The following is a 26,291-nucleotide window of genomic DNA, read 5'->3' on the forward strand; positions in this document are numbered from 1 at the left end:
CACACCTATTTTTCCCTCTCTGGTGGCCCATACGATGCTAAGGGCAGGGATGACACTCCCGGCACACCCCGGGGTGGGGGTGACACCGTCCCTCCCAGCCCATTTCTCTCCCCATGTCCCAGGAGGTGGCTCAGGGGCAGCTCAGCCCCCCCTGCCTGCCCTCCCCACGGCCCCCGGGACCCTCCGCAGACCCCTTGCCTCCGTTTTGCCGGTGTTGGGCAGCTCGTGCCGGGCCATAACCCCACCGGGGCCAGCTGGGCGCTGCCGTTGGTGCCGCTGAGCCCTGCTGTCTCCCCTCCGCCAGATCGCCAAGCAGCAGCAGCAGCTCATCCAGCAGCAGCACAAAATCAACCTCCTGCAGCAACAGATCCAGGTAAATGCCGGGGGGACACCTCCCGGGGCTCCCCCCTTTCCCATGCTAGGTGATTGCAGCCCCCTCGTGTCCCCTCCCAGGGCCGGGCAAGGGGATGGCACCCTCCTGCAGTGTCCCGCAGCGGTTATCTGGTCTCTCTGCTTCTCTCCCCCTCTCCCCTCCAGCAGGTCAACATGCCCTACGTCATGATTCCCGCCTTCACCCCCAGCCACCAGCCTCTCCCCGTCACTCCCGACTCCCAGTTAGCGCTGCCCATCCAGCCCATCCCCTGCAAACCAGGTGAGCGGGGTCCCCCGGGACTGCCCCAGCCCCGCGGGGTGGCCTTGTCCCCCCAACCCCTCTCCCTCTGCTCCCCGCAGTGGATTACCCAGTGCAGCTGCTTCACAGCCCCCCTCCTCCCACGCTGAAGAGACCCGCCGGCTCGGGCCACCTCCAGATGCAGGTACAGCCCCAAAGCACCTCCATCCCCCCGGGCTGGGGTGCTGTGGGGGGGCTGCGCTTCATCCCCCTGCCTCCCCTCCGCCGCAGGAGACCTCGCAGCCGCTGAACCTGACGGCCAAACCCAAAGGTTCCGACCTCCCCAGTGCCTCCAGCTCGCCCAGTTTGAAGATGAGCGGCTGCCAGTCCCTCACGCCGAATCACGGGGCCACCAGGGACCTGCAGACCAGCCCGTCCAACCTGCCTCTGGGTGGGTTCGAAGCGCCTTCACTGGTGGATGGTCCCATGCCCATCCATGACAGGGGGCATCTCTGGTCCCTGGGGTCCCTCCTCCCTGGGGTGGCCTGGGTGGGCACCTGCTGCTCTGTGCCACCCCCTCGGGGCACGCAGTTGTGATTGCTGGGGTTGGGATGGGGTGTCGGAGGAGTGGGCACTGGCCCTGATGGGTGCCCGTGCCGTTGTCCTGCCAGGATTCCTGGGCGAAGGCGACGCCATCACCAAAGCCATCCAGGACGCGCGGCAGCTGCTGCATGGCCACAGCGGAGCCATGGAGGGGTCACTGACCAACGCCTATCGCAAGGTGAGAAAAGCCCACAGGGTGGTCACCGTCCCCTTCTCTGACCCCACCGTTGGCAGCCAGAGCTGGGTCTCCATCCGTGCCGAGTCCCTGGAGCTGGTTCCTGAGTCTCCGCTCTCCTGCAGGACCACGTTGGGATTGATTCTTCCCCAGTGAAGGAGCGGATGGAGGAGACCCCTGCCCACCGGCTGGACGAGGCTCTGTTGAGCTGTGAGATGGACGGTAAGGAGGTCCAAGGCCACTGTGGTGTCACCCCCAGTTTGCTCCATCCTCTGGCTCCTGACCTCGGCTGGGATTTCCCTCGCAGGCTCACGGCACTTCCCGGAATCCAGGAACAACAACCACATCAAGCGGCCCATGAATGCCTTCATGGTGTGGGCGAAGGACGAGAGGAGGAAGATTTTGCAGGCCTTCCCAGACATGCACAACTCCAGCATCAGCAAGATCCTGGGTGAGTGCCAGGGATGGGGGGGTGGGGTGGGTCTGGGGCAGGACCCCACTTCTGCATCCCCGCGGAGGGCCCGGCTGCTCTCTCCGCTCATCCTCGGCCACCCACGTACGGGTGATGCCCACCAGGATGATGCTCTCCTGGTTGTAGCAGCATCACTCTTGGAGGTGCCTGCAGCAGCAGGAGCCTCATGCGGGCAACGTCTCGCATCCCCCTGACAGCAGCGGTCCCGCTGCAGCTCTCGGTCACACCAGCCCTTCGCCACGGCCATTAAAAGCTATTAAAAGCGAGCGGTGTGGTCGGCAGCGAGCCCGTGGGAAGGGCCGGGAGCGAGCGAGCGTGCGCCGCAGGTTACCTCCGACACGCACCCCTCGCTCTGCCACGGAACTCGTTTTAGCAGCTCTGCTCGTTAAAGAAAAGGAAAAAAAAAACCAACACAAAACAAAACAAAACAAAAATGAAACAACCGCCAAGCTTTTCCCTTTGAAAGAGCGCGTGGGCAGGATCTGCTCCGCTTACCTCTCACGACCGCGGGGACCGGGGGGGGGGGTCTGGGAGCGGGCGTTCTGCGGCGAGCCGCTTGCTGTCACAGTAGATGTCCGTGGCTTTAAATAGCTGGTGCGGTTCTGCCCGGGGAGCCGGAGCCGCGCGCTGCTCGAGGGGTCCCAATTTAGCAGATGGACGAGTGGTCCGGAGGCGGTGTGCACCCAGGCCGGGGGGGTTCGGTTCCTGTGTTCTCTCCTGCTCCTGGAAATGTAGGTCTGAGGCGAGGGGCCGAGCATGTGGGGAAGGAGCCAGTGGAGGACACCATGGGCAAGGGGCTTGCACGCCTCCATGCCTCAGTTTACCTGGGCCACCTGGCTCATGGTGTGGGTGTGGGAGTTCCCTGGGGGAGCTGGGCTGTGCTAGTGGGTACAGGACACCCAGGAAAAGGGCACGTGAGGACTCAACGGGAGCATTTCGGTGATGGGGGGGTGTCTCCGGAGGTGGCCAGCCCAAAGCCCTGCTCAGAGCCTGTCTAACTCCATAGTCCCATCACGATGCTCAGGGCTGTGTCCTGTTGAGCATCTCCAAGGATGCTGAGGATCTCCAAGCATCTCTCTTGTCCTTCTCTCTCCCAAACTGGATGCTGGGCCAGCTGCAGCCTCCCAGTTGCTGAGCTGAGGGGATTAATCCCTTCTCTCCGCCAGCCCGAGCCCCTCTCCCAGCCCAGCAGCCTTTGTGCTGTGCCCTGCATTACCCTCCTGCCCGGGGTGCTGGCAGCGATGACAATAAAGGTCAGCCAGTGGGGGAACGCGAGTCACACGCCGGCACAGCCTATTTTAGCTGCAGCACCTGCTCGCCATACCTTGGAGAGGATCGAAAGCCCTGGCACGAGAGGTGCCCGGGGAAGGTCAGGGCTGGGGACCTGTTCCCGGTGTGCCGGGAGGGCTGGCAGCCCTCTGCAGCGCAGGGCTCCCATCGGAGCAGCCGCTCTCACCAGCTCTGCGCAAATTCAGGTGCCGTTTGCACAGGGGATGATACGAGCATTAATTAACTCCTGCGATGGCTACCCCAGCCGGGAGCCAGTGTGGGTTTCATCACAGCAGGTGGGGTGTAAGCACGTCCCATGGCTCCTCTCTGCGCAGGCTCCCGGTGGAAATCCATGACGAACCAGGAGAAGCAGCCCTACTACGAGGAGCAAGCCCGGCTGAGCCGGCAGCACCTGGAGAAATACCCCGACTATAAGTACAAGCCCCGACCCAAACGCACCTGCATCGTGGAGGGGAAGCGGCTGCGTGTGGGCGAGTACAAGGCGCTGATGAGGAACCGGCGGCAGGACGCCAGGCAGGGCTACTTGATAGGGTAACGCGCCCTTTCCTCCCGTCTGAGGGGGCCCACGGGGGGGGGGAGGCAAGGAGAGTGCCCTGACCCCCCGGCCGGTGATTGCATTCCCCTGTCCCGCAGGCCCCAGGGCAGCCAGATGCCCCCCGCCTCCTCGGACGTGCTGTACCAGCGGCCGGTGGGGATGCAGCTGACGCCCCCCCTGATGGAGCACTACCTGCCCCGCGGCATGGACCCCAGCATGCCCGTCATCGTCAACACCCGCAGCCTCAAGGAGGGTGACGGCGCTGACGACGGGCACTCGGTGGCCGACGGCGAGATGTACCGCTACAGCGAGGAGGAGGACTCGGAGGGCGAGGACAAGAGCGACGGCGAGCTGGTGGTGCTGACAGACTGAGGGGGGGGGGGCTCAGGGGGGCGGTGGGTGGGGGTGGCAGGGCTGGCTGCCACCAAAAAGGAGGGCAGAGCATCCCCCCATGGGACAGGATCCGGACAAAGGGCTGCGCTGGGAGCAGATGAGAGCTGCTACCCCAGGAGGCAGGAGTCGCTGCTGCCTGCACGTGGATGCTCCCGGCATATCCCATGGTGGGCAACCAGCGTTTTGGGTGGGATGAGCCATGACGTGCGCTGCCGGTTGCGTGGGGCCGTGGCTGGGACATGCTGACCCCGCTGGGCAACTTGGCAAGGGCTCCGGCTGCCGGGAACGTGGCTCTGCAGCTTGGTCCTGCTCTGGTGACAGGGACATGGGGAGGTGAAGTCACCTAGCCCAGGGTTGCGGGTGTCAGGGCTGCTGAGCTGTTACCCGCTCGCAGCCCCCTGGGAGGGATCCGAGGGTATCGGGGTGCGGGAAAACCTCCTGAGCATCTCCCAGCCCTGCAGCACCCACCGGTCCCTTGCAGAGAGCCTCACCTGCGGTGGCTGCCAGCCCCCGCTGCGGGCGACATGGGATGGAGACACGTTTGTCCCTCGTTCAGCCCGGCCTGACCTCCCCGCCACATTTCCCACTCGGTCTTTAGAGCCTGCCAGCAAATTCCCATGGAGCCATTTTTAGCTCTCGCCTGGCCCCAGTACCAGCCAAAGGCTCCGAGGAGCCCTTTGTGCTCCTGACAGCTCTGGCCCACTTTGTAAATAAAGCGGGTGCCTGTTCTATGGCTGCGCTGTTACCCCGGCCCCCCCCGCCGGCCCCTGCCCCGGGCACCAGCCCCGGCTGCGGTGGGTACGTGCCCCCTTTGTGCCCCGTCCATCCCTGGGCACCTCTCCCTCCCGCACCCCGGCTCTGCGAGTTGCGGCCTCCACCCGTGACCTGCAGTGCGAAAAGCACAGAGGGAGCAAAAAAATAACAGCAATTTAAAAAAAAAAAAAGGAAATAATTTAAAAAAAAAAAATACCTTGCTCCGGTCAGAGCCTGGCCCAGGGCTGTGGGGTGCAGGGTGGCTGGGCATGCACGGTGTCCGGGTGTGCGTGCTCGGTGTCCGGCTGTACCTACAGGGTGTCCGGCTGTGCGTGCACGGTGTCCGGCTGCGCGCAGAGTCCGTGCACCGCCCTGTGGCAACAGCCAGAAACAGGCACCGCAGCCCCGGCTGCAGCCACAGCCTGGCACCGCGGGGACCTTGCCGGGGGTGCAGAAGGGGCCGCGGCTGCCCACGCTCCAGGCTGCAGCGGGGAGGAGGGGGACACGACGAGCCCTGCAGCGGGGACTTTGCAGCAGAGCCATGTCCTCAGCCCCAGATTGGGGGCTCCGGAGCTCTCCCGCTCCCCGCGGGGCTGCGTCAGGATGGTGTTTATCCAAGGGAGGGTCCTGCCTCCTCGCCCACCCAGCAAATGCCTCTCTCTTTCCTTTTGTCAGTGCATTATTTATTCCCCCTCCCTGTGCTGCTCTGGCTGGGGTCCCTGGGGAAGGGGTGCCGGCTCCCAGGGTGGGCTGGGCTGGGCTGGGCTGCAGAGGGGGCTGGGAGAAGATGTGCCCGACAAAGATGCAGCTCTTCCCCTCTTTCTCTCTCTCTTTTTTTTTTTTTTTTTTAAAGACTGTAAATATAGATAGAGCTTTATTTTGTTAATAAGATGATGAGTAACTTAACCTGTATATTTCACATACTTGTTTACAATTGTCCCGTTTCCCACCCCCAGCCCCCCAACCCCTTGGCACAATAAAGATGACTTTTTGGAGCAGAGATCTGGGTCTGGGCTTTGCCAGCCTGGGGCTGGGGGCTGGATGTGGAGCTCTCACCCCCGGCAGTCGGAGCACAGACGGAGGGTGCTCCGTGCCCTTCTCCCAGCACAGCCCCCTCCCAAGGCTCTTGCTCCCTGCAATGTTGTCACTCGTGCTGTTTCCCAGCTCTTTCTCCTGCCCTGTCTGCCCGTGGTGGCTCCCGGGCTGTTTCCCTTCTCCTTCCCACCTCTTACCTGTGTTTTCCTCGAGGGCTTGCCCCACATTGGCAGGGGGGTTGGGGTTCAGCCTCCTCTGCCCGGTGCCTGCTGCAGCCAAGTGGCCCCACCTGCCCTTGCCAGAGCCGGAGCCCAGCAGGGCCTGAGGGGAGGGGTGGGGGTGGCATGATGAAGATGTGGGATCAGCCTTCGTCTCTGCAGAAGGCTGTTTCAAACCACAGGGCACTGCTCTGGGACAAGGACAATCCCCAGCAGATGCTGCCAGCAGGGAAGGGGCAGCGAGCGCTGCATGCAAACGCCTGAAGGGAGCTCAGGAGCATGGAGGGGGGGACATCAGCAAGCCCACCCTGTCAGGAAAAGCCTCCGCCAGCATCTCTGCTCCTGCTCTGGCCCTCCCCAGCTGCGGGAGAAGGGCTGAGCGCACCCCCAGGTCCCAGGGGTGCTGCCCCTGCTCCGGCACACATCCTGCGCCAGTGCCCACAGATCCGCCATCCCGCATTTCCAGCTACCAGCGGCTTTTATTTTGCACCAAAACGAACACCAGATGCAACGAGTCCCGGTTCTTGCTGGGGCAGGTTCCTGTGCCCCTGCGGAGGGGACAGGGACAGCCGCCTTGTCCCCATACCCCTCGCCAAGCAGCCAAGGCAGGGGCAGAGGGGTCCGATTCCACCCCCACAACCGCTGTCATGAGCTGGCCAGTGCTCAGCGGGCCAGGCTCACCCTCGCAGAGCCTGTTGTGGGGGAGCAGCCGAGTGCTGAGAGGGGATGAAGCTGTGCCCAGGTCATGGAGCAGGTTGGCTCCGTTCAGCCTCCTGTCAGGGGGTCCCACACAGGGACAGAGCCACGAGAGGAGCACAGGGATGGTGCCCATGTTGGGGACAGGACCGACCCCCTGGCCATGGGGGAGACAGAGCTGGGACCCCCGTGCTCTGGCAGCGTGGGATGCTACGAGGGAAGCCATGACGGGAGCAGGGAGCTAATGGGAGTCTGGGAGACCGTGTCCGTGGGGAAAAGCAGAGCCAGCTGTGGGCTGAGCAGGAGGTGCAGGCACCCAGTGCCCATCGGCAAAAGCTCGCTAATCCCAAGCCCACATGGCTCATGGCTATTGCCTCCCCTTGATGCTTTGCACCATGCAAGGTGGAGCACAGCAGCACCCACGCCTCGTGGAAAAGGGTCCCATGCTCAGACACAGCCCCAAGCCCGGCATCGATACTGACCCACGAAAGGTGCTGGTTTGGGGGTGGGAGCCCCAGCGGGCAAGGCAAGAGGGGAGGGAGGGAGCAGCAAAGGCAACGGGCACAGCGTGTGCACTGGGCAGGTAAAGCAGCTGGGCAGCTCTGGGGGCTCCTGGGCAGATGGTGGCACCCGTTTTCCCCCTCAGGGACAGCACAGAGGGAGCAATCCGGGTGCCAGGCCGAGCAGCAGCAGTGCCAGCAAGGCACCGACCTGCTGGGCACCGGGGCCGAGCCGGGACTCGGCGTTAAGGCGATGGTGAGGCTTCCTCGCGTCGGCAGGGGCCTCTCCGAGGCCGTGGTCCTCTCGAGCATCTCATGGTCCAGTCTCAGGTATGTCCAGGGTCTCCTTTGGCCGGTGGCTGGGACGGATCTCCTCTCCCCCTTCCCACCATCAGGACCTGCCCTCGCCCCCGGCTGGGGCGGGGAAGGGGCGAGGGGGATGCGAGGGCTGTGGACGCAGCAAGGACAAAATAGCTTAGGGTCGCTCGGGCCGGAGATGCTATTTAGAAATCTGCAGGGCTGTGACCACCGGCTTCATCTTGAAGTACTGTTTAAACCTTAGCTTTGCATATCTGCCGAGAGAGGCAAGAAGGACAGACGTGAGACAACCGTGTCCCAGCCCCTTGTCCCCTTGCCTTGGAGGATCCCTCCGGCACGGAGGGATCATTGGGATCCTCTTGCTCCAATCATCTAACACTGAATTGCACTGGGAGCAAGTGCCCCCCAGCCCCGGTGGACTCACCTTAAGAAGTTAAAGTCTATGGTAGAGTATTTATCCTGGATCAGGCCCCAGCATGCCCAGAGGAAATGGGATGCCTGCAACAGACAAAGCAAGGATCAGAAATGGGCACGGAGCATCCCTGCCCGTGGGATGAGTCGCTCGTGCCTCTCCTGGCCGGGTCCCAGAAGTCCCGTGGCTGTGACGACAGGACGCGGGGTGGCAGCCAGCTGGGGCTGGCCCACACGGGTGTTGTTATACGCTCCGGAGGCTGGTCCCAGCCCGGGCGAGGGATGCCTGCAGGAAGGATGCTGAACAGCCGCACAACGTGCTCAGGGTAGCAGCTTCTGCGTTGGCAGCCGGGATGTCCCTCCTGGCAGCTCCAGCCAGGAAACCAGCTGAGATTTTGCCCTAAGTTACCAGAAAACCAGCTCTGCCTGTCCACGGTGTTCACCAAAGAGGATTTCCTCATGTTCGGCTGCGCCCAGGGTCCGCCTGGCCTCTCTGAAGGGATGCCCAAGGCCACAAGCTGTCAGAGACATGCTGTCCCTTGGCATGTGTCAGTGGGATGGCAGGTAGCCAGCGCTATCTTTGACCTTGCCCGAGGGCTCAGTGTGTTTGAGGTGCAGCCAGGCTCTTTGGGGCAGCCCCAGGTGCCCCCAAACCCCCCCGGCTGGTACCTGCACCCCCATCCTCGCCAGCACGAAGCCCCAGCTCAGAGCAGAGGGAAACCCGTCCCCCGAGAAGCCCTCGAGAGAGGCTGGCTCCTTCCCACCTCCGCCACTCACCAAAGAAAACTTGTTCACTTGCACGTAGAGAGCCTCCAGCTCCTCCTCGGACACCCCCGTGCCTCCGCCGTCCCCCTGGGTGAGCTGCTTGTAGGCCTGCAGGTAGGAGCGCAGCCACTGCAGCTGGGTCTCCTTGCTGGGGTAGAGGCGGTAATCCACCTCCTTCACGCCTGCGAGGGGAGCCAGGGTCAGCGATGCCCGAGGGGCGAGAAGGGCGAAAGGAAGAGCTTATCCAGGGCAAAGCGACGTGGCCACAGGGCAGCAGCGGCTGAGCGAAACCCCTGCAAGCTCCAGGCGTGCACGAGGCGGGGATCAACCCGCTGATTCGAGGCACGCACCCAGCGTGGTTAAGAGCTGGGTTCGTGCAGGCATTGCATCCCAGCAGGCTGCTCACCACCGGCACGGCACCCACCGCCAGCAGAGACATCCCTCGCACATCGCTCGAACCCCGGGCAGCCCAGGAGCTGCCCCATTTCCCACCACGGAACTGGGGATGCAACTGCCTCCTCCACCCCCAGGGACCGGGACACCTCGGCGCAACCACTGCAACTGATGGTGGGGTGGGGGGCAGGGGGGGCTTCGGTGCCATGGAAAGGTGCCCAACTCACCCGCAAACTCGTTAAAGTGGTTTCCGATGTCGAAAGCCTGGTAGTTGTAGCCGGTGTACTCGTAGTCTATGAAGCGCACGTGCTCTGCGGAGGCAAAGGCAGGGGCTGTGAGAGGGGCTGGAGATGGAGCCGCCAGCCCTCGGGAGGTGGGCGAGGGACAGAGCCCTCCGCCGCGCAGGCGAAGCTGCTGCCACGAACCTCGCGTCCCGTCGTAGATGATGTTCTTGCAGAGCAGGTCATTGTGGCAAAGGACGATGGGGGACCCCAGCTGAGAGAGCGTTTCCTTCATCCAGGCCAGCTCGTGTTCGAGCATCTCCAGGCTGGGCACGTCCTGCTGGAGGCTGGGGAAGGGGACGGGGTGGAATCACTTCTGCTCACGGGGAACCTCCCGCGGGGGCAGGGGGACAGCGTTGCCCCTTGCTTCCCTCCGCGCATTTTATAAACGAACTCATCAGTGACACAAAGGTAACGAGGCTGCTTTTGTGGGGGGGAAGGTCAGGTTTGGGGGGGACATTGCCCGGTGTACTGCGTGGTCCCCTCTACTCTGCTCTCGTGAGACCCCACCTGGAGTACTGCGTCCAGCTCTGGAGCCCTCAGCACAAGAAGGACATGGAGCTGTTGGAGAGGGTCCAGAGGAGGGCCACAAAGATGATCCAAGGGCTGGAGCCCCTCTGCTGTGAGGACAGGCTGAGAGAGCTGGGGGGGTTCAGCCTGGAGAAGAGAAGGCTCCGGGGAGACCTTCCAGCCCCTTCCAGTCCCTAAAGGGGCTCCAGAAAAGCTGGGGAGGGGCTGTTTGCAAGGGCATGTAGTGACAGGACGAGGGGCAATGGTTTTAAACCAGAGCAGGGAGGTTTAGATGAGACATTAAGGAAGAAGTTCTTCCCACTGAGGGTGGTGAGACTCTGGCCCAGGTTGCCCAGAGAGGGGTTGGAGGCCCCATCCCTGGAGACATTCAAAGCCAGGCTGGATGAGGCTCTGAGCGACCTGATCTAGTTCACGATGTCCCTGCTCACTGCAGGGGGGTTGGACTGGATGGCATTTAGAGGTCCCTTCCAACCCAACACATTCTATGATTCTATTCTATGTGGTACCCAGGGCACCCAGCAGATGCCATGGTGCAGCCTCAAGCCCTTCCCTTCTTGCCATCCCTCCCCCAAATTCACCCAACCAGCCACTGAGCCCCCCAGCACTCGCTCCCAAAGCGCCTGACTAAGCCCCAGGCAACGGGAAATTTGTTTTGGATGCTGCCAGGGCACGTACCCTCTCTGTAACCTCAGAAGTTTCAATTCCAAGAAGAGAGCCAGTTAATGATTACCTAATTGGCTGCACTGGAGGCGGAGGCTCGGGTAAAGTCAGCCTGTGGCGGGGCGAGGGCTGAGAAAAGCCCTGTCCTGCCACCGCCGCTCAAGGAACAGGTTAATTATTCGCTTGCCTTGGGGTTCATTCACCTCCACCACCTCTTGGGGCTGCCCGCATCCTTCTCTGACAGCCCGGCACTCACCTGCCGTGAACTCAGGCTCCCAGAAATGGGATGAACGGGTTTGAAGTAGGGACTGGCTGCTGAAATCTACACTGGGTTTCTAGCGTCCCCTCCACCAGCGTTAGCTGCGCTGTAGGCGGGCTGTAAGAAGCCCTGTAAGAAGGGCTTGAGCTTCAGCTTATTCTAAGGAGGGCTTAAAATGCTGGCTAGGTTTGCAGGGAGGAGGAGGCGGATTATTACAGTGGGTGGGAGTCTCTGGCTCAGGCTGGATCCTGCCTGGGTGCTGTACAGACACCCCCCAGAGCTGTCTCTGCCCTAACCCTGCTGCTGGACCGGCAGGAAAGATGCTGAAGGGTGCACGGAGATGCCTCCATCCCGCCTGCTCTTGGGGGAGCTTGGCCACAACTTTGCTCATGGAGGGATGGTGATCCCGAAGTGACCACGTGGCCGGATCCATCATCACCACTCACCAGCCCCAGATACCCACAGAGGCTTTACCTGGGAACCGGGGCTCTTCCCCCCGGTCCCATACAAGGAAGACTTAGAGATGGGTGGGCAGTGGATGCCCAAGCCAGAGCCTGGCTCTTTGGGATCCCTCTGCCTTTACCTGGGATTGGATACCTTTGGGCTGAGATCCGTCTTCACGAGGGTGAGGTATTTGTGCAGCTTCTGCCAGAGGATGGGCTTGGGGAGGCTCCCGTTGGCGTGGATGGCGTGTACCCGGGCCATCTCCTGGGCCACCAGCCTGGAAGGGAACAGGGATGCGCGGGTGGGAGGTGGCCGCGCAGCAGCATTCCCGAGAGGAGTGCTCCTAATTTAGATGAGATCTGAGGAAGAAATTCTTTGCTGTGAGGGTGGTGAGCCCCTGGCCCAGGTTGCCCAGAGAAGCTGTGGCTGCCCCATCCCTGGAGGGGTTCAAGGCCAGGTTGGACGGGGCTTGGAGCAACCTGGGCTGGTGGGAGGTGTCCCTGCCCAGGGCAGGGGTGGCACTGGGTGGGCTTTAAGGTCCGTTCTAAGCCAAACTATTCTAGGATTCCTCAAAACCAGCCTCAAGGGGGGTTTCTCAAAGGCTGTGTTTAAAAACGCAGGGTCAGCACAGCTGAAACTCCCCCCCACCTCAGCTGTGAGCCTCTGCGGCATTTCCAGACCCCGTCCGGGTCCAGGGCAGCATTCACCTTGCCAGGTAAAAGCTGCGGTTCTCATGCAGTGCTCTTTATTCACCGAAAGCTGATGCTTTAAAAGCATGGTGATAAACCTGGCTGCAGCTTGGCCCATTTATCCCCCAGCACCAGGTCTGTGCCCACCCGCGATGCCCGAGCACCCATCTGGAGCAAAGGCGGCGAGGGGGAGAGCTGGAAACACGGAGCAAACCCCTTGCTGCTTTCCCCATCCTGCGTTTCTTTCCTCTCCGGACCCGCGCACCTGAAGATGTGGGGGTCCCGCACGTGGTGGGGCCCCAGCGCGATGCCCGGCAGGAACTGGTAGCAGAGCCCATTCTGGAAGGCGCAGTAGAGGTCGGGGGCGCAGCCGTGGGCACGCAGCACCTGGAAGTTCCTCAGCTCCGTCTCCCGGTCCACAAACAGCTCCGTCTTCCTGCCGTAGACGCGGACCAGCACCGCGTCCGCCATGCCCTCGTCCGTGTAGCAGGCCACGAGCTTGTTGGTGATGCCGTCGGTGAAGAGCTGGAGGGGAAGAGGGGCGGCAGAGACGACGCTCGTACATGCCCACCATGCCAGCCGGGCACGGGGGAAACCCCTTCCCCACCAGCAGGGAGAAAGCAACACGGCAAAGGCAATAACAGGCAAAAGAGAGCACGAAGCAGCAGCGCCCACGGCAGCCAGGAAAGCTCCCGCAGCAGATGACATGAGTTTGCAAGGCCTCGAGGCTCATGAGTGTACTGGGGCTCTGCATGGAGCCACAAGCTAGCGGTTTGGGTGGAAATCCTGCCATTTTTCACCTGGAAGCTCAGGAACAGCTCAGGTCAGATGTGCCGCCAGCACGCTTGGCACCCGAGCGGCCCTGGGAATCACTCCCGAAAAAAATCAGTGTAAGTCTTTTGGCACAAAATGAAAAAAAAAACAACCAAACAAACCACCCAAAAAAACCCCAAACCCTGAATGAGCAAACAACACGGAGCAAACACCACCACCCCCATCTCCTCCTCCCGACCCTCCCCGCGGGGCTGGGTCGCTGATAGGCAGGGACGTCTCTGCTGGGGACATCTCGTGTCATCGCTCTGATGGCTCCTCACAGATGGAAAGAGAGTTTTGTTCTCCCGCCGCCCCGGCTTGGCCGCCTGCCCGCGCACATGCAGGGGCTGCCGCCGCCGCCCGCACCGGGCTCCACTCCCCATCCCGCGGAGATTTCAGTGGCCTCCGGTGCACCCAGGGCTTTGGGTCACCCCACAGGAGAACCCCTGCCCCATCATCACCCACGCAGGCAGGATGCTCAGCCCCACGCAGGCGGGATGCTCGGCCCCCACGCAGGCGGGATGCTCGGCCCCCACGCAGGCGGGGATGCTCGCTCGGCCCCCACGCAGGCGGGGATGCTCGCTCGGCCCCCACGCAGGCGGGATGCTCGGCACCGAGGCTGAGTGTGCCGAGGAGCCGCTGCTCCCCACGATAGCCATTTCTTTATCCCCTTCGGGCTGGGGGAGCCGGAGCAGGTGTGATGCTGGTGGAGCAGGAGGGGGGCGAGGGCGCGTGCTATGGCAGCAGCGGTGTTCGGGGGTGGGAGAGCTAATTTTAGACATCCCACTCAGCAACTCACGCTCCTATATAGGGTGCCTATATATAGGGCTCCCCATGCAGCCTCCCGAGGGAAACTCAAAGCACTGGAATGAGACACCCGGAGTTAGACGGTGCTAACACCCCTCTTTTCACAGCTGGCTGGTGTTGGATTCGGGGCGAGCATGGCAGGCGGTGAGTGGGCCACCATGTCCCAGCAGGCTGCTGCCCCTCGGCTGCAGCTGGGGTGGGCTGACGCTTCTCAAGCAACTGAGCTGCTTTTCCCAGGGCAGATAATCTGTGTTTCCACATGGTGCCACGCTCGGCTCTCTCCTCTCCTTCTTCTGCCAGGCCCCAGAGGCCAGAAATTCAGCAAGCGAAAGGTGCCATGGCCCATCCACGCTGAAGACGTTGCACTCGGGGCCGGTGCCCCCCATCAGCCACCCGCACGTCGGCCGCAGGTGAACGGCTCCACATTGAGATGCTCAGTCCTGGCAAAGTCCTGGCGCTGCTTTGTTTTGCTGCTCCACAGCCCCGTCAGCCCTTTCCAGAGGGTTTAATGGGATTACTGAGCCTTATCCCCCCCTGAATTCCAGACCACTAACTTTGGAGACTCACACGTGGTTCGCCAGCAACCTGCACACACGCACGCAGGGGCTCGCCTGCTTTGGAGGCGGCAGCTCCCCCAGCTCCCGAGGAACAACCGCGGCTGCTTGGCAGACGCCTGATGCCGTTCCCTGTGGATCCAAAGTGCAGTCAGCTATCAACGGGGCCACGGCGCTGCTACCAGCCCGAATCCTTCCCCGCTGTGGTTGTGTGACAGCAGGGAGATGGGGAAAGCGAATGTGACTCCACACCTGGAGCCTTGCGGCGATTAAATGCAAAGCAAGACCCAAGCCCTGTGCAAAGATGCTGAAGCGAAGCAGCTCCAGCGGACACCCCGGTGCTGCGTCTGCCGTGAGACCCCGCAGCGCTGGCACCCCCAGCTCCAGCAGCCCAGGGCCAGGCTGCAGCAGGGCACCTCGTTGCCAAAGTCGGGCTAACAAAAGTCCAACCATGCCAGAGTCCTCACAGGGGTTTGGCTCCACGTCGCTGTTGCTCTTCTTATCGCCGGATGAGGGATGGAGGAGTGCGTGCTTCCCTGATAGCGCGGCTGGCTGACTCACCGATACCGCCTGTGCCTTCTCGGTACGGAGATGCTTCTGCCCAGGGACAGAGCTTAAAGGATGAGGAGCCGGAGCCCTGGAAAGCGGGCACAACCTGGAGCACAGGGAGCTGAAGCCCCCAGCAAGCAGAGGGTGGGCAGGGGAGACTGAGCGCCCAGACCCTGCCCCAAAGCGCCGGGAGATTATTTCTTTTTTTCCCCCGTGTCACCGGCGCAGCCTGGTACAGCCCCTGCAAGCAGCTGTGCACTGACACCGTGCAACGAGGTGGTGCGAAGCGGGCACGGCTCCAGCGCGCGGAGGAAAGCGAACAGGAACGCTAATAGGAACCAGCTGAGGACCGGCGCACCGCTCCAATCCCCTCCCGAACAGCTCTTGCAATAGCAGCTACGAGAAACGCAACTGGAGGCTTTCCCCCCACAACTCCTAAGGGTTTTTTTTTGGTGGCTGGTTTGTTGCTTTTTTTTTTTTTTAATTAAAAACACATGCACGCGCACACAAGCTGCTGTTGAACACTGACCCCCTCCGATGCCTGGAGAGAGCCTGGATACCAGAGAGCTGGGGTCCTTCTCAAACAGCCATCGCCACCGCGGTCTGCGCTCGGTGCTGCATGGAGCCCGAGACATTTCCTGCCCCTACAACTATTTGCTCCGAGGAACTCGAACTCCCAGCTTCCTGCCTTTTGCCATCTGCCCTTTCATATGTATTTTCCTGCAGCTTCTTGTATTTAATTACACTTGGCTATTAATACATTTTTAATGACACTCCAGGCACACGGGAAGTGTGTGCCTTCAGAGGACATGCATGCACACGTACATACGCTTAAGCGCGCCCAGCTCCGCCACCTCCACACGCCCGTGCCCATCACCAGGAGCCCGTTAAGGGCACAGACACCACCAGCCTCGCGTTTCCACCCCAGACCCGGCACCCCCTGGGCAGAAGCGAGGAGGGGGAAAGGGACATCCATGCCAGGCCGCTGCCAGCCCTGTTTTGCTCCCAGCAAAAGCCCTGCCAGCTCGGGACAGCCGAGCCCTGTCCCGTGCAGGAGCTCAGCGCTGCATCCCAGCTCCCATCCGAACCTGTGCTCAGCCCCCGCGACCTGGCAAAGGTGGAAGCCCCCAAATAACCCAAATCCTGCTCTCAGGATCAGCACTGTTGCACAGCACCGGGTGCAGCACCTGCAGAGGAGAGTCCGGGGGGGACCAGCCACCCTGGTAGCCCCCCAGCCTTCACCCACCTTGGCAGCCTCGAGGGACCCTGGGGACACATTGGCATTCACTGTCACTGCTCCATGACTGCCCGAGGGGTCCCCAAAGCCTGTGGGGGTGGGGGTGTCACACCTTCACGCACCTGATGGGCCCCAGTTACGGTTACGGTGTGGGAGGGGAGGGGAGAACTGCGGGTGGGGGGACGGGATGCTGCACCCTCCTTGGCAGGTCCTATGGCCCCCCACGGTGGGTCCTACAGTCCCCCTCAGGCGGCCCTTGTAGCCCCCCCAGAGTGAGCTCTATAGCTGCCTCAGGGTGGGCCCTATGGCACCTCGGGGTGAGCCCCACAGCCCCCCTCGGGTGGACCCTACGGCCCCCCAGGGTGGGCTCTGACGGGGCTGCGGCGGCGGGTCCCCGGGGGGCTCCGCGCAGGCTCCCCCCCCACCCCCGCGGCGGGGCGTACCTTGGTCTTCACCCTGGCCGGCTCCCAGCCGGGTCTCAGCTCCCGCATGAGCCGCAGCGCTCCGGGCAGCACGTCCCCCTCGTCCACCGCAATGCCGAGGTGGGGCACGGCGGGGCTCTCCCCGCCGCCGCCCCCCGGCTCCGGCCCCGGGCAGTCGGGGCAGCGGCCGGGCGGCACGGCCATGCCCAGCTCCGCGCCGCCGGAGCCGCGGCCCATGTGCCGGGGGCTGCCGCGGGGCCGGCGGCCGCGGGGAGGAGCCGCCCGCCGTTGGGAAGCCATGAGTCACCGGCCCGCCTCCCGCCCGCCTCCCGCGGCAGCGCCCGCCCGCATCGTGAGGTCAGCGGGACCCGCACCGGACCCGCACCGGGACCCCCCTCCGGGACCCGCACCGGGATCCTCCCCCGGGAACCTCCCTGGGACCCGCATCGGGATCCTCCCCCGGGAACCCCTCCGGGACCCGAAACGGGATCATCCCCCGGGAACGGCACCGGGATCCGCACCGGGATCCTCGCTTGGGAACCACCCCCGCGATCCGCCCCGGGACCCGCAACGGGATGCCCCCCCGGGAACCTCCCCGCGATCCGCACCGGGATCCTCCCCCGGGAACCTCCCTGGGACCCGCACCGGAATCCTCCCCCGGAAACCCCTCCGGGACCCGAAACGGGATCACCCCCCGGAAACCTCCCCGCGATCCGCACGGGGATCCTCGCCTGGGAACCCCTCTAGGACCCGCACCGGGAACCACCCCCGGGACCCACAACGGGACCCGCACCGGGTTTCACCTCCGGGAACCTCTCTGGGACCCGCACCGGGAAACCCCCTCCGGGACCCCCTCACAGGATCATCACCGGGACTCCTCATCGGGAATGCCCCCGGGACCCGCACTGGGACCCCCCCACCCGGCAACAGAACCGGGAACCTCCCCCGGAACCCGCACCAAAACCGCATCAGGACCCCGCATCGGGAACACCCCTAGGACGCGCACTGGGACCCCACCTCGGGAACCACACCGGGAAGCCCCCCTGGACCCCATACCGGGAACACCAACCCCCCGGGACCTGCACCAGGACCCCGCACCAAAGATTCCCCCCAGGACCTGCACTGTGACTCCACATCGGGACGCTCCCCCCCAGGACATCCCTCAGGACCTCCCCCCACCCATCACATCTGCTGCCGGTGCCCTCCATCCCCCCTATCCCCAGACCCCCTCAGCCATCCCAGGGGAGGCTCCGCACAGCTTCCCCCATCCCTTTGGGGTCTGGGATAAAAAGGATGGGGAGGCACGGGACGCACCCCAGGATGTGCTGGCAGCATCCTGGGCTCCAGGAGGGACACATCCTCTCCGGACCACCCTCTCCCATCTCACCCACCAAGCGCCCACCCCCACAGGGGATTTACAGTTGGGCTGGAGAGAGGTTTGATATTTAAAGACAGAGCACAACTGGCCCGTTGGCACAGCCCCCCCGCAGCCGCTGATACCGCTCCAGCTCCGGCTTCATTATCGAAGGAAATAACAATTGCACATGGCTCGGAGCGGAGAATGCCCCCTCCAAAGTTTACAGCTGGCTGCGGCTGAAACCAGCTAAATGGACCATGGAGACTTGGGGAAAATCGTTTAAGGAAGGGGAAAAAAAATAAAGCATCCAGCTCCCCGTGTTTCTAAATATAGAGCGAGCTCTGTCAGTTTTAATAGGATGGTCATAATTGCTCCCGCCGCTTTGCTGGGCTGAGGGTGGCCTAATTGCTCGCCCATAACAATCACAAGTGTTAATACGGGGCAGTTGCGGGTGAGCGGTGCCTCGCAGCCAGCAGCCACCAGGAAATTGCCCTGGCACAGGCGATTAGAGGTGTTAATAGGATGGCTTAAGGGGCCCAGGAGCACCACCGCCAGCAGCCCGGGCATTTTTACCCTCCCACTGCTCAGAACAACTCTGTTGAATAGGGACAGAACTGGATCCACAAAAAACATCCTTATTTTAGGCCAGCCTGACCATTTTCCAGCTGAGGGCTATAGGCAGAAGCCATCATGGGGGCTTAAGTCACCTGGTGCTTTTCCAAGCTCACATCCACTCGAGCCTTTGCGGTGTAGAATAGGACAGAGAAGGCTTAGTTATTTCCAACTGGAGAGTTTCCCTGCGGTAGGAAGGAAGGGGAGAAGCCTGCCAGCATCGCTGTACGGCCAGAAGGTTGTGGAGAGGCCGGGCTGTAGCTGCAGCGCTGATCTGTGCAGATGTCCCCATGCTGGGCGTCTCGTGGCAGCTCTGCCCTCCCTCCCGTGCTGCCGCTGCTTCTCAGCCCCTGGGAAGCTGCCTGGAGCGGCCGGGAGTGCTCAGGAAATGCTGGATGAACACGAGATACGCTGGTGGCTGGGGCCCCTTCCCTCCACCCCCGGCCCACAAAGAGCTGCTGCCACTGCTCTCCTCGCCCCTATGTTGGAGGTGATGGATCAGTGCTGCAGAAGGCGACGGCAAGAAACCAGTAACGTCGTTGGGTGCCTGGAATTTCCCCTCCTTGGAGACTCAGGGTTGTGCATCCCAGTGTTAAGGGGTTTAAATGCAACGTGGCTGCAGGGAGCCTCCCAGGAGGGACAAACATCCGCTCAGCCACATCCTCTCTGCTGTAAGGCTCTGCTGCTGCTCGGTGGGACGGGGCAGGGGATGAGGTGCGGTGCTGGGAGGGATGGGAGGGCTGGCAAGCAGAGGCTGCTGCCTACCTGGCTGGAAAGGCCACGCAGCAGCTGCCGTTTCAGTGCTGGCAGGAGCATCCCTCTCCCGAACATCCCTGCAGCCTGAAGCAGCTCGTGTCAGCAACAGGGAATTCATCAGCAGTCATCGCCGGTGGCAGAAATGAGGATGAGAAGCTTCTGCGAGCGGTTGCACTCAGATGGTGGCTTGCTCCAGGCTCTGCTCCAGAAGCCCAAACGTTGTGCTCTGCTGTACAGGCACATTTCCAGGGCTCGGCTGCGGACCGAGTCACAGACCTGAGCTGGTCGAACTGGAGACGAGAGAGTGTGTCGCAAACCGCTTGGCATTGGGGAAGCGCTTGGATTCGCAGCTGCTGGGCTGTAACTGGAAGCGCTGCAGCTCTCCCGCAGAACTGGAAATGTCAGCCTCCATCTGGGAGCCCTGGTCTGTCCTCTCTTGCCAGGGCAGCCGGCGCGGGGCTCGCAGCTCCAGCTCCCGCTGAGCATCGTCTCCGCACATGGCCGGGACAGAGCCCGGCCTCCAGTTGTTAGCTGGAGCCAACGTGGCAAGGAAAACAGATCCAGCAACAGATCCTGCCTTCCTGCTGGAGCAAAGTCAGCCACCCTTAACCACAGCAGGTTACCCCTTAACCACCTTAACCTTCCCTTCCCCCAGGAGCAGCAGAGCAGACGTACAGCCCGGTCCCTTTGTCCCCAGGGGTGCGACCAGCGGTCCCGGGTCCCCCTTGGGAAGGCAGGTCGAGGCATGGGTCGCCCACACAGCACCTCATCTGCTGCAGAAAGAGCTTGTTTGCTGTTTGGAAAGACCCCGATTTGCCTACAGGTAGATGTTCCGGCACTAACCGGGAGCGTGTTCACTCCTAGGAAATGGGGAAGGACATAAATGCAGTGGTGGGTCACAGAGGAGCACTTGTTGTCCAGTTCTCTTCATAAAAGTGCCTGATCCCTCCCCCTCTGCAAGAATAAGCATCCACTCAGTGTCCTGTTGCTCTGAGTTTGTTTAATATTAAAGTCATAAAGAGGGGTAGGGTTAACACCAGCTACAACAATCATTACACACAGCCAGTTAATTTTTCTCCCATTCAGAAAATAACAGAAACCACCAGATCATCCCTGCTCGGTCTCAACCCGCCAGCAGCGATCCCCTGCGTGCCAGGTGCGCTATTGCACATCGCCCTAAAAGTCCCTGGAGGTGCGATTCCGGACCCAAGATCCCGTTAGGATTTCCAGACCGAACGCCCTCGCCAGAAGACGCATTTAAGGCTCAGTTCTCCCCGGCAGCAGAGACTCTCGGGAAGCAGAGCGGGGGTTTTGGAGTGGGAGAAGGAGAGGTTTTGCAGTTGCTTCAGTACAGAGAGGAGGTGGCTGAGCAGTAAGGAAACGCCGTTCTCGTTTGCACTTCAAATCCTTCCTTCTCGGTGGTACTCTTGCCTCCAGGCTGGTTGCCCCGTCCCTCTCCCCAGCGCCCCCGGCCGTCAGCGGGCTGTGGCGAAGCCGATGCGGTTGTTGCGCCGGTCGAATTTGGTGTAGTAGTGCCCAATGAAGCTGGCGCCCAGGATCCAGAGGGGACCAGCCGGGGGTGGGATGTCCAGCCCTGAGAAAGCCACCACGCAGACGTCCTCCCCGTACTGGGATTGCTGCAAAGAGGAGACCCAGGTGGTGATGGAGGGACCAGGAGGGAGACCTCTACCGCAGCGTGCCCAAGGAAGGGCTGTGATCCCCCGCTCAACACCCTTCCCTTGGCCTCGACGTTCCTTCCTCCAGGAAGGAGTATCCCTGCCTGTCTCTGCTCTTTGCTGCTCACCCCAAATCTCCCCGAAACCACCCAAGGAAGCAGCGACAGGTCGGTCCGACTCACCTGGAAACCTCTGCCGAACGGGAGGGTTTGGGGAAAAACAAGAAACGTCATTCCGGGGCTCATCCCAGCTGCTTTAGGGGAGCCAGGAGGGTGCGGGATGCTGCAGGAGAGCTGCACCCCAAGATGCACTGCTCTCCCTGGCCGACGCACCCACCCCAGGGAGAGCCCCCCTCCCGCCCCGCGCGGAGGGATGCCGCTTACCCGCAGGATGTAGGCTGAGCCGCTGAGCACGTACGCCTTCCCCCCCAGGTGGAAGGAGATGTTGGGCAGCTGAGGGACTCGGTCACAGTCCACCACGTACTGCGGGAGGGGGAGACAGCGCTGAGCCCGTCCGCTGGGGGAGGGATGGGCTGGGGTACAGGCGGCAAGGGGGCAGGGACGCAGAGCAGGGCAAGGGGGGGTTGCTCACCTCTCCTTCGGCCATTTCTGCTGCCCCGATGGCTTTCATCAGCACGGAGACGGGGCCGGCGGGGCCGGTGATGTAGGATGCTCCAGTGTCAATGGCCACTGAACAGCCTTCCTTGCAGAAGAGGATTTCGGCCCCTATGGACACCCTGGAGCAGGAGGGGAGAGTGGTTGCCTTTTGGCTCCCAGGGCTGTACACACCCACGGGCAAGCGTGCCACATCTTTGGCCAGGGCACGCTGGCCAAGCAGAGCATGTGCTGCTCCCGGTGCCTCCAGAGTACAGACTCTCCCAGGGGCACTTGGAACCCTCCTTCAAGCTTCTCAAATGCGAATGCTAAGCTTCATCATGTGTGGGTTTTAGTAGTGGTTTTTTTTTTTTTTTTTTTTTTTTTTTGAATCAAACAAAGCGGAATTGTTTCAGTGCCTCACACTCCTTCGGCAGGACTAAAGAGGGTTAAACTCTTCCACTGCGGCTTCCAAGTCGGATCAGCCCACGGTGCCACCCCCTCTGTCGCTCCCCAGCTCCTTTCTGAGCCTGGGGAGGCAGCTCCCTGCTGGAGGAACCAACCCAGCTCCGCGCCAGAGGGGAAAGCATCCGCCAGCAACGCTGAATGAACACGTGCCCCCACGGACCACCTTCCCCAGCACCCAGCAAGCTTTCCCCAGGCCCCCCCTTGCACACCCAGGGAGCTTTGCAGGATGCGGCCGGCGCAGGGGCATCCCTGCCCTCACCCACCCCTTCATGCTGATCTGCCAGTAGCCGCTCTTGCTGACGTTCAGGTAGTGGAAATCCCCCATGTAGTAGGCTGGGTCGCTGCCTCCGAGGATTATTTCCCCCCCGGGTTTCAGAGGAGCATTCCTAGGGTGCAAAACACAGCGGAGTGATCCCCACCCCCGGCTGCTGTCCCCGAATAAACAGGGAGAAGGGAGCAGCCCCGGGCACGGGGCTCTGCAGGGAGCAAGGTGGGGCAGAAGAAACCCCGAGTTAGTTCAGAGGGGTGCGAGAGCTGGCAGGAGAGGGGGTGCCACATGCTGAGGTCTCCGAGCAGGTGGGTGCTGGCTGCTGTGCCGGGCAGGCGTGCGGGCAGTGCCCGGGGCGGTGTGAGCTCCCAGGGACCAGGGCTCGCCCGGGGCCAGCAGCGTGAGCGGGGTCTGCTGCCCCTCCCCGGGGAGCGCGGGTGACTGTTAGTGGGTGCTGCCTCGAAGCGCTCATGCTTTTCATCTTCTTACTTCGAAGCTCTGCAAAGAGAGAGATGCTCCATAAGCCTGTGGTCCCAGAGCGGCTGTGTCCCCTGGGTGCCGAGGGGACCCGTGCAGCACCCAGACAAGGCTGTGGTTACAGCCAGCATCGTTAGGCTTTGTTCGTTATTGATGGATCCACCTTTAGTTGAGGTAAAGGGCTACCATGCTTGCTTTAAGCCTGCGTTTGTGGGTCTGTCACTGCACATTGCCAGGGGCTGTGGGGAGTGCTGGGGGGGGACAGCATTCCTGCTCTGCCAGAACGGGTCCTCCCGCTGCTCCCATGGGTTTTGGTGCTGCTGGGAGGAGGGATGCTGGTGCACAACATTTTGGTGCAAGAAATGAAAGGGGTTTGGCTGATGGTGCAGGTTTTTCTTCAATAGATTATTTCTTTTTTTAATTTTGCCTTTAGAGGAAACACTAAATCCACTGCTGTCTGTGATTGCTCCAGCCCCATTAGCAGAGCTGGCGACTCCGCAATCTGACAATGATAAACGAGCGTGGAGCAGCCTCTCCCACTCTCAGCACTCCCTGCCCAGCAGCTCCAGATAAGCATCCACCTGGGTCTGCCTCTTGTGCTGCATCGTTCCACCCCAGCTCCTCCAGACACCCCCCGCATGCCCGTCCCCTCCATCCCAGCCAGAGCCCTACAGCCCCAGACATGGGGCTTTCCCAGTCCCGAGATGCAAACCCAGCATCCCACCGTTCCAATGCCCATCCCCTGTAAAACAAGCACCTCTCCAGCCCCAGTGCCTGCCATTCAGGAAACCCACCGGCTGTAGTAGACAGAAAACACGTCCTCCTTGAGGATCTGCTGGGAGAGGATGCGGTCGAAGACGGGGGTGATGCCGTCGATGGCCTGGCTGGGGTAGCCCATCCCCAGCACCCCATCAAACCTGGCAAAGATGAAGGGGAAGGCAGGCAGTGCCGTCGCCTCGGCGAAGACCTGGATGATGGGGATGTCTGACACCTGGAGAAGGGCACAAGTGTCCTTGCAGGGAGCTGGGGAGCTAAATCCCCACCAGACCCCCCCTGCTCTTGGATAACTGGGGATGCTCTTGTTGGGCAGCAGAGCCACAGGTGGGCATCTCCCTGCTGAGCCAGCGGCTCCAGGTCTGTGAATTCAGGGCACGCACTCACCATGACGATGTCTTGGCTGAGGAAGCCTTTGACGCTTCCCGTCCCGTAGCGGATAGCGAAGCCCGTGCCGTTGGCTATGTACGTCCGCGACTTGGAGGAATCGTAGCGGCTGTGGGAAACTGGGGAGAGGGAGAAGGTGCATCAAAGAAAGCGAGGGAGGTGGCAATGGCAGGACCGGCTGAGCGTCTGTGCTCCCCCAGTCTCCGTGGGATGATGAACCCCTCCTGCCCCAGTGCCAGGACAGCAGCAGAGAGACCCCCCTGTGCAAAGGTAAACCCACCCCAGCCCACTTTTACATCCTCGAGATGGAGGGACATGTCCCCATACCCACCGCAGGCGCTGTAGAGGGGGGAGCACTTGTAGGACGGCACCCATAGATTGGCCGAGCCCGTGTCGAAGACCACCTTGAAGGTCTGGGCGGGGGTACCGATGCTGATCTCGCCGAAATACTGGGTCTGGAAGAGACACGGCACGGGGAGCATCACTGGGGTCACAGCTCAGATAGCGGAGGGGGCTCACGCAGACCCCAGCCCCCGGCAGCACCTGCACCGTGGGGGTGCAGCGGGCAGGACCCGGGGGGGTGCAGGGCCGTGCCGGGGTGACAGGCCCCCCCCGCAGGGAGAGACTCACGTCCAGGTAGTTGGTGAGGAGGGTGGGAGCCGTCCCGTTCCTGGGGCCGACCGCGCCGCTGCCTCTGCTCTGCCTCAGCTCGGGGAAGACGTCGGACACCTTCACACCCATCTCCTGCAGCGTCTGGCGGATGGAGGGCATCCTCCGCAGCGCGATCCTGCCGGGGGTGGGGGGGCGAGGGCAGGGCTGGGGGGCCGGCGAGCACCGGGGTACCCGCAGGAGACACACACACACACACCACCCCCCCCCCCCGATCCCTGCCACCACCCCCCCGCAGCACTCCTGCCTTGGGAAATCCAGCCGGGTGGCTCTAGATGGCAGCAGCTCCCCGCGCCGTGGGGCTGCCAACCGAGCCCCGGTGGGTCCCGCTGCCACGGCATCCCCGAGCCCCTCACCGGCCCCGGGGCGTGGGGTGGGGGGATGCAGCAGGTGGGATGCACCACGACCCCCGCGGGGCAGGGACCCCCCACGGGGGCTGGTTGCTGCAGGAGGCACCCACCGATGCCGGGCAGCCACCCACGGGGGGAGCCCAGCCCCACGCATCTGTCTGCAAGTGAAGCGTTTCGCCTTGGCCTCCTGGGCTATTTGGGAGACAGGGGTGGTGCCGAGCCGTGGGGTGCTCAAGGGGAGAGAGGAAGAGGAGCAAGGTGTGGTAGCGCAGAACAGAAAAGGAGGAGGAAGGGGAGAAGGGTTCCCCAGCATGGCTGCAGCAGGAGGAGAGTCCCTCGGTCCTCAGCACCAGCCCAAGCACCCAAAAAACAAGCTGGAGACAGCAAGACCCATGACATTGTGGGCCACCTGCAACGCGCATGCCTGCTGACCTCTGCAAAGCCTGGGCTGGCAAGGGGAAGAAGCTGGCGCCCCAGGTCACAGCCAAGACCATCAGATACTGCTGCACCCTCCTGCTGCGTCCTGCCGGCATCGCGCTCTCCCCGGGCAGCCGCCTCCTTTGCCAGCAGCTTCGTTGCATCCCAAAGGGGAGGATGCTTTTATAGCCTGGGTTTCTGCATCCGTGTGGGTTTCTCCTCCCCGCTGGCCGGGGGAGGGCTGGGGAATCCCACGGGCAGCACCGTGGGCAGGTGGCTAGATAGTGACAGCCCCTGCGGAGGGTGGCATGGCCAGGAGAGCCCCGCGCCCGGCTGCAGGTGGGCACAGCTGACAAGTATGGCTGGCAAAGGGAGCTGTGAATAGCTGGGAGCCGCAAGCCCACGCTCCTTGTGGTTAATGGCATTGCTACATGTCAGCACCCAGCCATCGCTAACGCAGCGTGTGCAGGGCATGGGCCAAATGCCTGCTGGTGTCAATCAGGAGAGCTGACGGGCGATGCTGACACAGGTGGCTCAGGTCTAGAAAGCAGTCTGGCCAAGGAGATGTCCCTGAGCTCCATGCTGCAGAGGAATGGGGTTGTCCCTGAAGGCCCAGGGTTGGGAACAGTAAGAGGAACTCAGCCACAGCCCCTCCAACCACGTAGACACCAATTGCAAACCCACCAGACCCCATTGCCCTTATGGGGGCTGCTCTGAGCACAATGAGGGGGAACCTCCCCCCCCGGCTCCATTACACCAGCGAGGGAGCAGAGCCAGGGGCAGAGAACAGCTGAACTCACTGCAGGGGTTGCATATGACATAAGATCCAGGTACGAGCATCCACAGCCTGGCCAGGCACACCGCGGTCGGGAGGAGCGGTGTGTTCTCTGCCCTGTAAAAGCAGGGTGCAGAGGAGCCCAGCGTGGCTCTGGGTGGCTGAGCTGCATTGCCCGCTCTGCCCTGTGCTTTGGAAGGGAGATGCTGCTCGAAAACGCCAGGGTGGGCTGCGGAGGACTCCTGCAGACAAGGTGCATCATTGGTCCCCAGCTCACACACAGCTCTGTTTCCCTGAGT

At 62.4% G+C, this 26,291-nt stretch overlaps 3 protein-coding genes across 13 annotated transcripts in view; 1 reads left to right on the forward strand and 2 right to left on the reverse strand.

The window, feature by feature from the left end:
- Nucleotides 1-4,063, forward strand: part of SOX13 (SRY-box transcription factor 13) — a 40,644-nt gene extending 36,581 nt beyond the window's left edge. For 8 of the 9 annotated variants that reach the window (XM_054181363.1, XM_054181361.1, XM_054181354.1 and 5 more), the window contains 9 exons: nucleotides 305-373; nucleotides 538-652; nucleotides 733-815; nucleotides 902-1,061; nucleotides 1,282-1,391; nucleotides 1,514-1,610; nucleotides 1,696-1,839; nucleotides 3,465-3,681; nucleotides 3,784-4,063. In XM_054181363.1, coding sequence (XP_054037338.1) covers nucleotides 305-373; nucleotides 538-652; nucleotides 733-815; nucleotides 902-1,061; nucleotides 1,282-1,391; nucleotides 1,514-1,610; nucleotides 1,696-1,839; nucleotides 3,465-3,681; nucleotides 3,784-4,057 — 1,269 coding nt within the window. In that variant the 3' untranslated portion in view covers nucleotides 4,058-4,063. The remainder of the gene's footprint in view (nucleotides 1-304; nucleotides 374-537; nucleotides 653-732; nucleotides 816-901; nucleotides 1,062-1,281; nucleotides 1,392-1,513; nucleotides 1,611-1,695; nucleotides 1,840-3,464; nucleotides 3,682-3,783) is intronic. The other variant, XM_054181358.1, reaches the window with a different exon arrangement.
- Nucleotides 4,064-5,427: 1,364 nt separating this feature from the next.
- Nucleotides 5,428-16,671, reverse strand: ETNK2 (ethanolamine kinase 2). Of its 3 annotated transcripts, none has more exons than XM_054181365.1 (8): nucleotides 16,435-16,671; nucleotides 12,297-12,556; nucleotides 11,482-11,619; nucleotides 9,593-9,735; nucleotides 9,395-9,478; nucleotides 8,787-8,882; nucleotides 8,023-8,096; nucleotides 5,428-7,852 (listed from the first exon to the last, which is right to left on the reverse strand). In XM_054181365.1, exons 1-7 carry the CDS (start codon nucleotides 16,648-16,650, stop codon nucleotides 8,053-8,055), a joined length of 981 nt encoding a protein of 326 aa, XP_054037340.1. In that variant the 5' UTR covers nucleotides 16,651-16,671; the 3' UTR covers nucleotides 5,428-7,852; nucleotides 8,023-8,052. The 3 variants fall into 3 exon arrangements, with proteins under 3 accessions (XP_054037340.1, XP_054037339.1, XP_054037341.1); XM_054181364.1 differs by having other exon boundaries at nucleotides 8,787-8,956; XM_054181366.1 differs by lacking the exon at nucleotides 16,435-16,671 and adding an exon at nucleotides 14,673-16,297 and having other exon boundaries at nucleotides 8,787-8,956.
- Nucleotides 16,672-20,449: 3,778 nt separating this feature from the next.
- REN (renin) lies at nucleotides 20,450-25,360 on the reverse strand. Its single transcript, XM_054181316.1, has 9 exons — nucleotides 25,233-25,360; nucleotides 24,412-24,568; nucleotides 24,113-24,236; nucleotides 23,782-23,900; nucleotides 23,415-23,611; nucleotides 22,139-22,261; nucleotides 21,406-21,550; nucleotides 21,198-21,296; nucleotides 20,450-20,775 (listed from the first exon to the last, which is right to left on the reverse strand). Exons 1-9 carry the CDS (start codon nucleotides 25,331-25,333, stop codon nucleotides 20,614-20,616), a joined length of 1,227 nt encoding a protein of 408 aa, XP_054037291.1. The 5' UTR covers nucleotides 25,334-25,360; the 3' UTR covers nucleotides 20,450-20,613.
- Between the last annotated feature and the right edge of the window lie 931 nt (nucleotides 25,361-26,291).

The sequence above is a fragment of the Rissa tridactyla genome, chromosome 21 (assembly GCF_028500815.1).
Source record: "Rissa tridactyla isolate bRisTri1 chromosome 21, bRisTri1.patW.cur.20221130, whole genome shotgun sequence".
NCBI lineage: Eukaryota > Metazoa > Chordata > Aves > Charadriiformes > Laridae > Rissa > Rissa tridactyla.